This window comes from Melanotaenia boesemani, chromosome 4, assembly GCF_017639745.1.
Source record: "Melanotaenia boesemani isolate fMelBoe1 chromosome 4, fMelBoe1.pri, whole genome shotgun sequence".
NCBI classification, from domain to species: Eukaryota; Metazoa; Chordata; class Actinopteri; order Atheriniformes; family Melanotaeniidae; genus Melanotaenia; species Melanotaenia boesemani.
This window is the reverse complement of record NC_055685.1, coordinates 1,028,664-1,045,254: the sequence shown is the minus strand read 5'-3', so window position 1 is coordinate 1,045,254 and position 16,591 is coordinate 1,028,664. Positions and strand designations below refer to the sequence as shown.

The window sequence follows — 16,591 nt, the reverse complement described above, 5'->3', positions numbered from 1 at the left end:
ATCAGACATGAGGTGGGAGGAGGACCAGAAGAGACCCCGGTCTACAGATCAGACATGAGGTGGGAGGAGGACCAGAAGAGACCCCGGTCTACAGATCAGACATGAGGTGGGAGGAGGACCAGAAGAGACCCCGGTCTACAGATCAGACATGAGGTGGGAGGAGGACCAGAAGAGACCCCGGTCTACAGATCAGACATGAGGTGGGAGGAGGACCAGAAGAGACCCCGGTCTACAGGTCAGACATGAGGTGGGAGGAGGACCAGAAGAGACCCCGGTCTACAGATCAGACATGAGGTGGGAGGAGGACCAGAAGAGACCCCGGTCTACAGGTCAGACATGAGGTGGGAGAAGGACCAGAAGAGACCCCGGTCTACAGGTCAGACATGAGGTGGGAGGAGGACCAGAAGAGACCCCGGTCTACAGATCAGACATGAGGTGGGAGGAGGACCAGAAAAGATCCCGGTCTACAGATCAGACATGAGGTGGGAGGAGGACCAGAAGAGACCCCGGTCTACAGATCAGACATGAGGTGGGAGGAGGACCAGAAGAGACCCCGGTCTACAGATCAGACATGAGGTGGGAGGAGGACCAGAAGAGACCCCGGTCTACAGATCAGACATGAGGTGGGAGGAGGACCAGAAAAGATCCCGGTCTACAGATCAGACATGAGGTGGGAGGAGGACCAGAAGAGACCCCGGTCTACAGATCAGACATGAGGTGGGAGGAGGACCAGAAGAGACCCCGGTCTACAGGTCATACATGAGGTGGGAGGAGGACCAGAAGAGACCCCGGTCTACAGGTCATACATGAGGTGGGAGGAGGACCAGAAGAGACCCCGGTCTACAGGTCATACATGAGGTGGGAGAAGGACCAGAAGAGACCTTAATTTGGACAACTGTTATATTTATGCAGATGTGGGATCATAAATTATATTTACGTCCCAACTTTCAAGCTAAAGATTTAAGCCTCTAATCCTGCAAGCATGTTCTCACTCCAGTGGCTTCGTGCTTCCACACCGCCTACTTCTACAGGCCCCTCCCACTTTGCAGCGTTAACTTAAAATGCATGCTTGGGTTTACATGGTTGGAACATCACATCTCCGCTCACTGGCAGCTGCTCCTGTAGACACCTGCTAGTGTTACCAGCTGCTCGTGTTGGTAATTTGTATATTTTGTAATGTTAATATGGATTTAATATCTCATGTAAATGAAGTTGAGCTGTGCATTTAGTTTCCAACTTTTCAAATCGACTTATGTTTGTCTTTGTTGTTGTAAAGCTCTACAATCACATCACCAGATCTCGTAGTAAGCCGACAAACTTCCAAAAGCTGGAATGAAGCGGGCCCATCTTCCAAGAAATCCTGAAATGAAAGAATCCCGCCGTGTTTGAGCAGATGTGTTTTAATATTACAACATTGTTCTGCTTCTTCTTTTGTTCCTTTTAATTTGTATTTTATATTGTGATCCTTACACCTGCAATGGAAAGCTGCCTCACACATCTGTTACCTTTCAGTGTTTTAACATGTCTCACTGCTTATAAGTATAATTGTAAATTTGTTTATCCAAATGTTAAAGAGAAAAACGACAAAGTTTATTATACCAGCTAAACTGATGTTTGTTAGTTTATGTTTAAGCCGTTTTTGTACAGCATGGAGGAACCACTATTCCACAGCAGCTACAGCACCTGATGGAGTTCATGCTTCTATCAGCTATTAGTCACTCATTTGTTCAGGTGTGTGTTTACACACAGACAGAGCTTTTTCACTGCGGTTGGTTAAATAACAAGTCCCTTCAGAGTGATCTGTGACTGGATCCAGTCTGCAGGCCGGAAGATGATGAAGACTCAAGGAAACACTAGTTTGCAGCAAGACTCCGTCCACTGTCTTTTAAAAAGTCTCATTTCAAGTACGGTGAACAATTCTGTCAATGCTCTCCTGGATGTCTGCCATCTTCTTCAGCACCTGGTTCACTTTGGCTTCATCGAACTCCAGGCACAGAAACTCTGAGTCCTGCAAGAGATGGCAAAAAGAAGAAAGACGATATTTGATTAAAACATACCAGAAGGTGGGATGATGTCTGTGTCATAGTCCAAGCATGGAGCCACTTTCTGCTCGCTGTCCGAGGCGTCTGACGGCCGTACAAGGTCATTACACGCCACTTATAAATAAATGATGGCTGGACAGCTGCACCAATAAGCAAGTGTGCACGTCGTGCTCATAAGCCTGACAGAGGTTCATATCCAACAACCTGAAGACCTGAACGGACACAAATCTCCACTTCATTACTTATTTATACAACTTGCTGTTTGAATTACTTACTATATGATTCCTGCTTTCCTTGTGCGTTTGAATAAATCCTTTGGTATGTTTCTCTCCATTTCTGTTCCACATACACCATAACAAATTCAGCTGTTTCTCACAAATTATCGTGATAAGAGAAAATGTTGTCACTTTGAAACCATTTTCAACTAATACAATAACAATGCCATAATAATACAAATAACCCCTTTCAAAGATCAATAATCCTTCATTTCTAAAGAACATTTTACACTGGATCTGGAAGAAATTTAAAACAACAAAACAAAAACAATAAATAGAACGGACTCAGTCTCATTAATGAATGAAAAGCAAACACAACCAAACACAATAAGTATGATAGAAAATAAAGTCTCTGTTCTGTAAACAAAACTTCTCTTCAAAAAGCATTTTAAAATATTAAGCATATATATATACATATATATACATACATATATACACACATATATATATATATATATACATATATACACACATATATATATATATATATATATACACACACACACATACACATATATATATATATATATATATATATATATATATATATATATATATACATACACATATATACACACACATATATATATATATATATACATATATATATATATATATATATATATACATACACATATATACACACACATATATATATATATATATATATATATATATATATATATATATACACATACACATATATACACACATATATATATATACACACACACACATACACATATATATATATATATACATACATATATATATATATACATACACATATATACACACACATATATATATATATATATATATATATATACACATACACATATATACACACATATATATATATATAGTGATATATACTGATATTGAATTATTGTTCAGCCCTATCATGACTCTACTTTGCGTTGATAAGGTGCCTCTTTTCTTTTGGGGATCAAAGAGTAGTGTTTATTCAACCAGTCAAATAGCCTCTAATGCTCTGGTCTAGGGGCTAAATATTTACTCCGCCTCACTCTGTTCCAGTTGAAACCACAAATCTTAATTCAGTATTTATTAACACCTCTTTACATTTACATGTGGGGCTGGAGAACCGAGAGGCTGCAGTTTACTGCATTTATATTCTCAGCTGCCCGTTACTTTTACCTGTCCAGCTTTGCCAAGCTCCAGCTCTACTAGGGCGACGGGGCCACTGTCAGTTGTCTCCCCACGACTGTTGGCTGCTTGGAGGTCCACCCTCCAGGACAGGGCCTTCAGGCTGGGCTCCCAGCGGCTCTGAGCCAGCAGGCTCTCCCGAACCCGAACCCGCTGGTTCTTCCAGAAACGAGAGAGGGCGGCAGTCTGCTCAGCACTCACCCCACTGCCACCCTGCTTCTTGGTCTGAGCTGTGAGGAAGGCCTCCAGCTGGGCATGGTCCATGTCTGCGGTGGCAATGGACTGAGGGAGAAAGAAAGAGGAGGATGAGGGAGGGTATTACACAAAGCTGGAGATCTCCAATTCCACAGTTAAGAGTTTTTCTGCCATGTAAAGTTTTAGACATAAAGGTTTTGACCATATATGTTTTACTAGGATATTTTGTTTAGTAAATAAAACGCACAAAAGTAAATGGAGCATTAAAATATACACAAGGCCTCCAACTAAATATTCTAACCATATTCTGAATAAATCTACAGCAGAAAAAAAAGAATAAAAAGTCGACACACGCGAAATAAAAAAAAAAAGCTTTTTGTACGAAACATGAAAAATTCAACTTTAGATAAAGAGAATCAGAAAAAGCCATATTAATGAAATAAAACTGCAGCCAGTTTTGGGGCAGTAAAAGAGTGAAATCTGTAGAGCTGGTTTAAGGTTTGTGTTGTAAACATTGTGAGTGCAGCTGATTGTGTGAGTGAAAGCACACATTTATACTCTGCTGACTTCCCTCTGGTTGGTATGCAGGAATTAGGGGCAACCAGCGAGTTGATGAAGACGTCTCTGTGTGTCACGAAGGTGAACACCACGTGTGAAAAGGGCTTCAGAGTTAATATGTTAGCTGCAGTGTTGCTGGGACGGGTGAGATCAAAAGTATGCTTGTCTGATTGTTAGATGGTCGTTTATGTATGTATTTATTTATTTTTACATTACAGGAGTTTGTTTTTTAGGACAAAGAAACAAGTGAATCAACTGGAGCCACAACAGATAAAAAAAATACTGTTTTTATCACTTAGGGAGCTTAAAATCTATGGACTCATAAATAAATACGTGTAGACAAGAAAAGAAGCCAAAACAGAGACCTTATTTGGTAAACATTTCTTGTATTTATATTTTTTTAAGACTGAAGCTACAGAATCCAAAATTATAAAATTATCAATTTACTAAATTTATAAGTCTTAATTTATACAATGACAAACAATTTGGGACATTATAAATAAATAAAACAATAACTGTTATAACATTTATCTTTTTTCATTTGAGTTTTTTGTTATATTTGCAATTTGTCTTATTAATTTTTTACATCAAAACACACACATACACACAAAACCAGAAAGAACCTATTTATTTAATCAAATATGCTCTAAATCATCACATTTCCAGATAATAAAATATCAGCATCCAGTTAAAAAGAGAAAAATGTCCTTAACAAATCCCCCCACACAGACAGACACATCTCTTATCATTTTAACTGGATGTTGTACATTTTCCCACTTTTCCTGTAATTATTCTTGGCTCATTTTATACTGAGGCAACATCACGCTGCTCATCAGCAGTGAAGTCCACCATGAAATTTATGTAAGTGCTGCCCCCTGCTGGCAACAGGAGAGATGTGCAGGAATAAATGGATAATGATTAAAAAATCCTTTCGTAAAATAGCAGCAGAGGAGTAAAAGTACCACATTGAAATAAATAGGTGTGTTCTCAATGAGAAGGCTCATCAGAGCAGCAGAGCGGCTCATTCACCAGGCATCAGCAAGTTCCAACCATTATTATTATTATTTATTATTATTATTACTACTACATGTTTAAACTAAACATGTAATAATTCAATTTTTTAATATAGATAGATAGATAGATAGATAGATAGATAGATAGATAGATAGATAGATAGATAGATAGATATCATGTCATTCTGTATTATCAATGCTTAAGAGTCATTAGTTATAAGTATGCGTTGTCATAGCTACATCTCTGGCACTAATTGCTTTTATTAAGCAAACCTTTAGAAAATCGCTATAAAACTGAGCTAGTTCTGGGTATTAATAAAGTTCATGCACCATTAAAACAATGCTATGAGTGCGCGCGCTTCCTGTGGTAATATGGCCGCCACATCAACGCCGGTGTTCTGTCAGTTTAGCATACGCATCAGAGTAGCATACATTACGTTAATGCGCATGCGGGTTAAGGTTAGGGTTAGGGTTAAGGTTAGGGTTAGGGTTATCTGCAGTTAGTTTGCACTATGCGTATGCTGATCTGACAATGTATGCTAAACTGACAGAACACCGGCTTAGCCGTCATATGCATGAACAACTCTCAAAGTCTTCCTTTGCGAGAATGTGTGAGATCATTAGCGGAGGTCATAATGCACCAATAATAACACATACACAAAGACATCGATTTTGTCCAGAAAACAACAGAAATCTGATGTACAGAAAGGAACACTGACCAGAAGCTGTGGACTTCTACTCGGTTAAAGGTTACTGCCGTTACCAAGTGTTTTACCTTTAAGAGGCTTTTCATTTTCTCGTGTAAAGCCTTGAACTCCTCCTGCGACAGGTCGGAATAAAGTTCATTTTTCAGCAGCTCCTCTGTGATTTCGCTGTTGTTATAATAAACTATCTGGGCTATTCCGTTCAGCAGACTGCTCAGAGATTTCGCTGCTTCTACATCCGCCATGTTTGCTCGTTGTAACAAGAGTCATGTGGCGCGAGATATCACGTGAGAGCTGCCGCAACAAGGCATTCTGGGAGTTGTAGGTTAGAATTTTCCACACGATTGATTTTGTTCTACAGGTCGACAGTGCTCTTATTCGAGTTTTTAAGCATTTATTTAGCATGTGCGTTTCCTCCTTATAATAATTTTGCTTCCATTCTTTGTATTTTGTCTTTATGCTCCTCCAAGATGAGATATCTTCACTTTGGTTCCCAATACGACTCAATAGACTATTTGCATATTTCTTTTAAAATCGAATCAGATCTTGGTATGTTGTCATAATAATAAATGTCACGAACTTAAATTAAACTTAAATCTGTTGAGTACAGTGTAATGTGGCCTTTTCATGTTTCTTTAAAATGCATAACGCTGTTTTATATATATATATATATATATATATATATATATATATACTGTACTCTCACTGCCACCTGTAGGGGAATTGGACCAACAACACTGCCTACCAAAGGCAAACAGAATCTTTAAGGACTCCACACACACCTCTTTTCTCCTTCCTGCCTTCAAAATAATAATAATAATAATAATAATAATAATAATAACAATAATAAAAATAGATGTTATTTAAAAACGCCTTTCAAAACATCCAAGAACACTGTACAAAAACCATTTAAATAGTTAAAACTGGGACCACTGGGACCTGTGCCCCAAGACCGTGGGGTGGCTTGGGTTGGTGCTCCGGGTCTGCTGCTGAGGGCCCGGGCCTCTGGCCCTGGTCTGCCTCTGACCTCCGCAGAGGCGTGGTCGCATTTGCTCGATCTCACTCACCACTCTTCATCACTGATCACTCCTCTTCCTCATCCTCTGCATGCTGACACAGTCACTGAGTTGTCCAGTGGGTTTTAATACTAGGAGAAAATTCTTTTTTTTTATATTTTTCCTGTGAGTTAGTATCTGGTCGCTGTTATGACTTTTTGATTTGGTTATTATTTAAAAACTCTTAATGACTAGCAGCTCTGGGTTTTTGTGTGTGTGTGTGTGTGTGTGTGTGTGTGTGTGTGTGTGTGTGTGTGTGTGTGTGTGTGTGTGTGTTTCTGTTTTTGTTTTTGTAAAAGTTGTAGGAAATTTTCTGGTGTGTTCATGTACAGGTGTAACAGTTTGTTGTCTGGTGATGGTGTGGATTGAAGGTCGTTTCCTTCTGTCTGTGATCTTTTTGTCTCCTTTCTTCTTTCCCTTTTGCTCTTTTTGCTATTTTCCTTCTTTTTCTGTCCCCTCCGGTCAGGTCCAGCAAGATTACATAGATTCCGTGATTCAAAGTAAATAAATAAATAAATTAATCACATTATCAAGAGGAGCCTTACCCATAGGCCTCCCCATGGCAGAGCAAATTTGTTCAGCACGATACAGAAACCAGATTATCATTTTGCTGCTATGATGCTGGACAGGACAAGTTAAAAAAAAAAAAAAAAAACTACGACTCGCATTTATTCCCTCTCAAAAAACACACTGGGGGGACAATAATGAAAAATCTTGAAACAGCAATGCAGCCCAGCACTTTTTTATGTATTTGGTGTTTTGGCCAATCTTTGTAACCCAGGAACATACAGTATATAAGGGAAGCAGTTAAAAGAAGTACATGGCGTGGTTGTCATGCAAAGGTTACTTCTTGTAAGACAGGAATGAGCTCTATGGCCTTTTACTGTGACATGTTTCAGCTACTTCCTCTCAAGGGCCACGTGATGCTGCTATGAAGTGTCTTCAAAAAAGGAACCTTTGCATGATTTAATCAGAAGACAGAATGAACATCTTTGGACTAATGTGTGTTTGGGGCAAATAAAGAACAATGTGACAGAAGAATAAGCAAGATTTCAATTTAAATTCACTGTTGATCTTCCAATGGAATTTTTGACAGAAAGGAAAAATAATCACATCCACTGAACTAGGTAAATAAACAAAATTAGGGTTGTGTGTAGAATGTAGTACAAAACAAGTATTTTCCTTGGCCAATCTTCATGCATCCAAAGGATACCATGACACTTATCATGCTTCATTATACTGCTACTGACTAGTTTTCAAAGTTGTTTTTATCAAACTCATTGTGATTTACATTTGCTTTTAGCAACTTTGCCTGCTTCCATGTTTGCCTACTTTCCTACATTTATAGCCTCTTATATTTTAAGACCTTTGAAAGGTCGTGAATGCTGCTCCCTTCGGCGTGTTGATGGCACACGTTGATGACGTCAGATCGTGACAACAGCGCCATCAAGTTTTTTTTTTCCTTAACTTTATTCACTTGCAGCAGAGACATTACAGCAACAACATTTAAATATATACTGAAAGCAAAGTTACATGGACCATAATGATTACACAAAAACAAACACACACACACACACACACAAAACACTTATATACCAGGGGTTTTCATTACGTTTACAGTCCTGTACAAAATTATACAGTTTTATGCCATTTTTCTTCTTCATAAATTAAAGTGATTTAAAGAAAAACATAGTTCTTTATGGAAAACATTAAAAATTGGTATTGTTTTCAAATATTTAGTTTTGTGGATGAAAAATTTCCAAAGTAATAACAACACACTGAAAGAAGATCTTGCAAGCTCAGTCAGAATTGCTCCAAATAAAGCTGTGCTTTTATCCAAATTAAGCAGAGATGCCAATTTAGAAGAGCACCAGAAAAAGTAGTCATCCCAGAAACCATTCACAATTATACAATCAAAAAATAATTGATCAACTGTCTCAATCTCATTTTCACAAAAGGTACAATAGTTCTCTTCATAATCAAATCGAAGTCTCAAAAATTCCCTGGAGGGGTAGATGTCACTAACAGTTTTGAAGTGAAGCTCCTTCACTTTTGGAGCAACAGTTAATTTTATATATTTAGTTTGCCCAGTTTGGCTGTTGTAAAATACATTTCTTCTAGCTGATATGGGATGAAGTTCTTTGACAAAAAGCTAACGCATGAAGGTGTTGGGCAGATTTGGATGAGAGATAGATGTCTATCCATGAGTAGAGAAGGAAGCTGTACAGTAACACTGTTTATGAGTAAATTAAATGATAAAAAATCAAAGGCTGAGGAAGTGCTTTAACTAATGTATTGTATTGTTTTCTATCATGTATGCTAAACTTAGAACTAAAAGAATCAAAAGTCAAAATCTTTCCAGTGTCATCAAGGATATGTACCACTGACCAGATACCTTGATCAAGCCAGTTCTTGTAAAATAAAAATTTCTTCCTAAATAATACACATCGGGAGTTCCAGATTGGGGTGTTGTGGCGACTATAGTTGTGCTTAAATATAATTTTGCAGTATAGTAAGACTTGATGATGAAAAGTTGAAAGGTGGATGGGCAATTTCTTAAGATCATAATCACATTTTAAGAGGAAATTAATACCTCCTAATTCCATAAAGATTTTTGAGGGAATATGATACCAAAAGCTATTTTCATTATTCAGGAAAGATTCCTCCGTCCTCATTCTCTGTGATCGTTCTGCTTTCCCGACATAGTGTGTCTTGTTTTTCCATATGTAGTTAAAATTAGCTTGGTTTATAGCTTTAATTGCAAGTCTAGGGAAGGGCACAGAATATGCTGGACAGACAAACATTTTTGTGATAAAAACTCTACTGAAAATAGAAATATCATGCTGGGACCACATATTTAAACAGAGTTTTCCAGAAGTTTTATTAGCCTACTCCATTAACTTTGTATCTTTAGTGATGTAAATACGGAGATATTTCACTACGGATGTAGGAGCCATTTGTTGTTTTTGTGTCGCTTGCATTTTTTGGTTTGTATTATCACACTGGGTGGCAGTAAAGAGGCGCATCAGGTGTAATAAATGACAGCCACAGGTGATGTGGGGTTTTTCTAATTAGCCTGGGTCTGGGAGAATGACACCGTTTTACCGCTATCACATTTTTGTTATTGGCACTTTTTATTTCAATCATAAATGTGACCCATTATCAACACATAGCTTGGAAAATAAACGGGAACTTCACCCAACTTGGACAGCGGCTTTTGGATTGTTTATGGAAGCGCGTTACAAACGGATCTCTCCCCTCACCCAGCTGAGTGGCTGAAGGCCATAGTCACTACAACGGATTTAACTGGAATGTTGTGAATAACTGTCTGAGAGGAATCATGTATTGGCAATAATTCACATTTTTTAAGATTTAGCTTCAAACCTGAGGTCTTGGAATAACAGTCAATTGATTGAAGGATTTCTGGTATTTGACAGCTGTTCTTCATGAATATGGCTGTATCATCAGCTAGCTGGGTAATATCCAGCTGTTTGCCTAAAATATTAAGTTTACCAAAGTCTTAATGTTTTATATGGATTGATAACAGTTCTGTTGCAGTGATGAAAAGTAAAGGAAAAATAGATCAACTTTGTTTAATTCATTTGTTGACGGAGAATCTAGAAGAGATGCCATATGGTAGTGAAATTACACTGTTTGTATAATTGTAAAGAGTTCTGATTAAATTTATAAATTTGGGTCCAAAACCAAAAGAATCTAAAGTGCGAAACATAAATTCATGTTCAAGAGTATTGAAGGCTTTAAAGAAATCTAAGAACAATATAAAGCTTTCTTCATCAATTAAATAATTATAATCTAGCAGATCAAGTACCATTGAGGAGGATTGGATTGTAGTGGTGATTCTGAAATGCTGATTGAAATCTATGGAGCCATTCCTCTTCCACAGGATTCAAATCACCAGCAACTATTAGGTTATATATATATATATATATATATATATATATATATATATATATATATATAATTTCTTGAGAACTGGGACAAAACATGTCCTACAATTTAAACCCAAGTTTATATAATAAAATCAATAAACCAATCATGATCATGATTTAAATACTTAAAAAGTTAAATTGGAAGGAACTGTGTATACCTTATTTTTTCCACATATTTTTAATCTTTTTTGTGAAATTTTGCTTAAATGTTTGGTCTGTGGTCAGAAAGGTCATGTTATTTTATTTGTCCTCAGCAAGAGTTCCAAGAATTGATCACTTTAAAAAACCCTTTAACTCAAGAATTGTACATACATACATGCATACACATCAAATTAAAAAAGAAAGGTTGTAGATATATGCAAACGCTAATACAACAGATCATTATTTTTATTATTTTATTTCATACACTTACACATTCTCAGACACACACCCACATGCATACTGATTTTTTCTACAATCCTCAGAGAAATAATAAAGGTGATGCTCATATATGGAGTTATATTTATAATATGAATAATATAAAATATAAATAAATAAAAATAAAGGAATGAGTTTAAAAAAAACAAAAAAAGAAAAACACTCATTAAAAAATGGATTGCCTAAATTAAACATTTACCAAAATAAGCCCAAGCCCTCTCGCCATTTTGATACAAAATAAAGAACCCTCATTTACTTTTGATGTGAAGCCCAACAAGTAATGAACCTGATAAAGGTACCAAAGAACACATTACCAATATAAAACAGACCTTTGTAAACACAACGTCAAAGAAAATAAAATAAACATAGAATTCAACACCAGAGAAATTTGTACGAGTATGTACTGAAGGGCTCATTCAAAAGGAAGCGTTTCTGGCTGGGTGTTGGGGGCGGGGGCCTGGGGTTCCCTTCCTTCGCCTCGCCCCCCTCCCACTCAGAAAGAGGAAAGTGGCCCCTTGGGCTGGTGGCTGGCCCCTGGGGGGGTTCGTGGCGTGCCTGGGTTGGGGTGCCTGCTCTGGGCCTGTGACGCCCTTCGGGGCCGGCGGGGGACGGGGGCGCCCTAAGCCACTGGCGGGTCGTCTTCCAGGGGGGAGGCTTACCCCCCTCTGGACCTACATCTCCTGACCCCTCCCCTCCCCACTCTTCACTACATACACAGGTAGTGCCGTGGGGGGTGTGCTTGTTGCGCTGGGCGGGGCAGGGGGGGTCATCATAGTGGCCCCGTTGCTTCGCCGAGCGGCAGCATGCCTCCCAGCTTTTAATTCCACTTAGTCACTGAGCACAAATAACATTTGCAACATACAAACACGTTTTGGGGGGTGGAACATGCGAGGTCAGGTGGGTGGGACTGCTCAGGTGGCCCCACCCCCTCCTCAATGTAGTTACTGCCCCCCAATTTTAACCCTCTTTTTTTTAATTGCAAACAGCACATAATATATTCCCTCACTAGTGGGGGAGGGAGGGGCGATGGGGTCTTCAAGCGCCCCTGTCTCCATGGATGGCCCGGGGGCGGGGCGGGCCGGGTGGCCTGTCGCGTTGGCCCGGGGCGTGGGCGGGCTGTCCCGGGGGGTTTGGCTGCTGGCCCTGGGGGGAAGGTGCTGTTTTGGGGGTGGGGAGTGGGGGACTGGGGCGGGGTGGGGGGGGGTGGGGGCCTGGCTCGTGTCTCCTCGCCTCCTGGCTGGGGCTGTCCCCCCGCGGCGTGGGGTGGCGGGAGGATGGTGGTGGGGGGATGGTGTTTGTTTGTGTGTGTGTGTGTATGTGGGGGGGGGGGGGGGAGAGTGGTGTGTGTATGGGGGGGGGAGAGAGTGGTGTGTGTGTGGGGGGATGGGTGGTGGAGGGATGGTGTGTGTGTGTGGGAGGGTGGGGTGTGTGGAGGTGGATGTGTGGTGTGTGGGAGGGGGGGTGGTGTGGGTGTGGGAGGATGAATGGTGGAGGGATGATGTATGTGGGGGAGGATGGGGTATGTGTGGGAGAATGTATGGTGCAGGGAGGGGGAGTGTGTGGGAGGATGGATGGTGGAAGAATGGTGTGTGTGCAGGAGGATGGATGGTGTATGGGAGGGAGGATGGTGTGTGTGTGTGTGGGAGGATGGGGTACGTGAAGGTGGATGTTTGGTGTAGGAGAGGGAGGACGGTGTATGTGTAGGAGAATGATGTATGTGTGGGAGGATGGGTGGTGGAAGGATGGTGTGTGTGTGTGTGTGTGGGAGGTGTGAAGGTGGAGGATGGTGTATGTGTGGGAGGATGAGTGGTGGAGGGATGATGTGTGTGTGGGAGGATGGGGTAGGTGTGGGAGAGTGTATGGTGGAAGGATGGTGAGTGTGTGGGAGGATGGATGGTGGAAGGATGGTGTGTGTGTGGAAGGATGGATGGTGGAAGGATGGTGTGTGTGTGTGGGAGGACAGAGTATGTAAGGGTTGGATGGTGTATGTGTGGGAGGATGAATGGAGGAGTGGAAGGAGAGTGTGTGTGTTTGTGTGTGTTGGTCTGGGGGGGGGGGGCAGGACTGGTTCTCGGGGTGTGCGGCTGGGCGCTGGGGTGTGGGGCTGGCCTCTGGCGGTGGCCGTCTGGGCGGCCCGGGTCCCCCCGGGTGGCGTGCTGGCCCTTGGCCTGTGGGGGTGGGGGGTGTCCCTGCGCTCCTGGGCCCGGGCCCTCTGCCCCGTCTGTCCCGGGCGGCCGGTGCCCGGGGGGGTCGGGGACTGCTGGCCTCGGCCTGCCGGGGCCGGTGCCCTGTGTCCGCGGGGCGGCTCCTGCTGGGGTCTCCTGCTGCTGCCTTCCTGGGCGGGCGAGTGGTCGTCTCTGTGGACCGGTCGGGATCTGTAGCCTACGGGGGGGCTGGTGGCCTGGGTCTCGGGACCGCTGGCCTGACTCTGGCCTCTGTTCAAGTGAGGTGGCATCTGCATGATCACTCTGCATGGTCACTCCTTCCTGAACGTCTCCACACAGTCTTTGCGTCGCCGTGTGGCCGAGTTCTCCAACACATCCACACAGGTTTCTCTGCGCGTGTTCTTGAATACAGCAGTTTCACTTATATCTATTATCATATTTTTTTTTCTTTTTTTTTTATTATTTCTGTTCTTATTATTATTATTACTCTTACTCTTATTATTATTACTACTACTATTATTATTATTACTATTATTGTGATTATTATTATTGTTACTATTATCAACTAGTTGTGTAATGACCTACTGGCCAGGATGATCTTAGCTATATATGTTGCAAGTAGTATGGATTACATGGTTTTCTGTATAATGTTTTAAGTCCCCACCCGCACTCCCCACACCCTTTCTGTCCCTCTCTCTCCCCTCCCTCTTCTCTCTACTTTCTTTTCTATCTCTCTCTCTCTCTGTCCCCTCCGGTCGAGTCCAGCATTAAGAGTCTGATTTAATAAAGTTTTTCATGTCATCAAGAGGGACTTTATACATGTAGTATAAATCCCTGCTTGATAGAGTAAAATTGCCCAGCACCAGACAGCAGCCAGACAATCATTCTGTTTGCAACGATGCTGGACAAGACAAGTTAAAAAAAAAAAAAAAAAAAAAAAAAGGAAGCGTTTCTAAAAGTGTGTTTTATAATAATGTAGAGGGGACTCCATTGTGTTAGTGAAATATTAGGATTACATGAGAAATTGTCATGACACTAACTTTGCAAAGATGCTCAGGAAAATTGAAAATGGATGGTATCACTCGTTCCTTTAAACCTGTAAAAGTCCTCTGGTTAAAATGACGGCTGCAGACCGTAATATTTCTGTTCTGTTGGCAGTATTTCTTTTAGCCTACAGGAATCAAGGAGACAACATATATGCATCCATCACGTTGTATGTATTTTTTTATTAACACTTCCGTCCCATAGAATGCATCTGCCACTAGATCTAAACATGCCCTGGATGTTGCATCCCCTTTCTTTTATAACAAATAACTAAATCAACTTTATCAAGCTGTGACAATGTGAAGCAATATGTTCAAACATGTAAGCAACCTTCAAAACAAACTCAGTCACAGAATAGATAAACCATATTTTTTAGGTAGTGCATTATTTTCATCACAAAATAAAAATAACATAAAAAGTTGTGTCGTTCCAGGCAGATGCTGCACGATCCGACCAGTGCTTCTGTTTGTTTTCCCATTCCAGGCCAGAACAAAACATCTCTCACCCTTTCAGACTTTTCCATCCCCAAGTGTCCAGCATGTATACATGACAACATGTCAGCTCTGAGTGAGCGTGGTATGATTATTTTCTCTCCCTTTAACAGGACATCATTTGCCTCAGATAGCTCATACCGGCGGTTCCAATATTCAGTGATGGCAGGTGGGCATTTTTTGTTGTTTTGCCATCCTGACTGGATAACTCACCTCAACATTGACAGTCTCCTCCATGAGCCGCCACCTTATCGTGGTGGAGGAGTTTGTGCGTCCTGACAATCCTAGCAGCTATGTTGTCGGGGGCGTATGCCCCTGGTAGGGTCACCCATGGCAAACAGGTGTCTAGAGGAGGGACCAGACAAAGCTCGGCTCAGATGACCCTTATGATGATGAAAAAACAAGGACCAAGGTTTTCCTTGCCTGGATGTGGGTCACCGGGGCCCCCCTCTGGAGCCAGGCCTGGAGGTGGGGCACAGAGGCGAGCGCCTGGTGACCAGGCCTTTGCCCATGGGGCCCGGTCGGGCTCAGCCCGAAAGGGAGATATGGGCCTCTCCTCCCGTGGGCTCACCACCTGCAGGAGGGGCCATAGGGGTCGGGTGCATTGTGAGCTGGGCGGCTGCCAGAGGCGGGGACCCTGGTGGTCTGATCCTCGGCTGCACAAGCTAGCTCTAGGGACGTGGAACGTCACCTCTCTGGTGGGGAAGGAGTCTGAGCTGGTGCACGAGGTTGAGCGGTTCCAGCTAGATATAGTTTGACTCACCTCGACACATGGCTTGGGCTCTGGAACCACTGCCCTTGAGAGGGGCTGGACCCTCTTCCATTCTGGAGTTGCTCCCGGTGAGAGGCGCCAAGCAGGTGTGGGCATGCTCATTGCCCCCCAACTTGGCACCTGTACGTTGGGGTTTACCCCGGTGGACGAAAGGGTAGCCTCCCTCCGCCTTCGGGTGGGGGGACGGGCCTGACTGTTGTTTGTGCTTTTGCACCAAATAGCAGTTCAGAGCACCCACCCTTTTGGGAGTCCTTGGGGGGGGTGTTGGAGAGCACTCCTTCTGGGGACTCCCTCTTTCTGCTGGGGGACTTCAATGCTCACATGGGCAATGACAGTGAGACCTGGAGGGGCATGATTGGGAGGAACGGCCCCCCTGATCTGAATCCGAGTGGTGTTTTGTTGTTGGACTTCTGTGGTCATCATGGATTGTCCATAACAAACACCTTGTTCAGACATAAGAGTGTCCACATGTGCACTTGGCACCAGGACACTCTAGGCCGCAGTTCGATGATCGACTTTGTAGTCGTGTCGTCGGACTTGCGGCCGCATATCCTGGACACTCGGGTGAAGAGAGAAATGGAGCTGTCACCTGATCACCACCTGATCTCCAGATGGTGTGGGAGGATGCCGGTCAGGCCTGGCAGACCCAAGCGTGTTGTGAGGGTCTGCTGGGAACGTCTGGCAGAGCCCCCTGTCAGAAAGAGTTTCAACTCCCATCTCCGGCAGAGCTTCAACCATGTCCT

The 16,591-nt window shown here is 42.2% G+C and overlaps 1 protein-coding gene across 1 annotated transcript; it reads right to left on the bottom strand.

Moving 5' to 3' along the window:
* Positions 1–1,708: 1,708 nt before the first annotated feature.
* commd1 (copper metabolism (Murr1) domain containing 1) lies at positions 1,709–6,205 on the bottom strand. The gene is made up of 3 exons (XM_041984115.1): positions 6,026–6,205; positions 3,476–3,766; positions 1,709–2,008 (listed from the first exon to the last, which is right to left on the bottom strand). The coding sequence occupies exons 1-3, from the start codon at positions 6,197–6,199 to the stop codon at positions 1,901–1,903; spliced, it is 573 nt and encodes a 190-aa protein (XP_041840049.1). The 5' UTR covers positions 6,200–6,205; the 3' UTR covers positions 1,709–1,900.
* Between the last annotated feature and the right edge of the window lie 10,386 nt (positions 6,206–16,591).

What these genes read in the sequence shown, in the direction of transcription:
- commd1 (XM_041984115.1), bottom strand. Translation starts at nt 6,199, where the DNA reads ATGGCGGATGTAGAAGCAGCGAAATCTCTGAGCAGTCTGCTGAACGGA. An exon ending in AAATGAAAAGCCTCTTAAAG is followed by an intron (nt 3,767 to 6,025) that starts GTAAAACACTTG and finishes TTTCTCCCTCAG; the next exon opens with TCCATTGCCACCGCAGACAT. An exon ending in AGCTTGGCAAAGCTGGACAG is followed by an intron (nt 2,009 to 3,475) that starts GTAAAAGTAACG and finishes CATCTCTTGCAG; the next exon opens with GACTCAGAGTTTCTGTGCCT.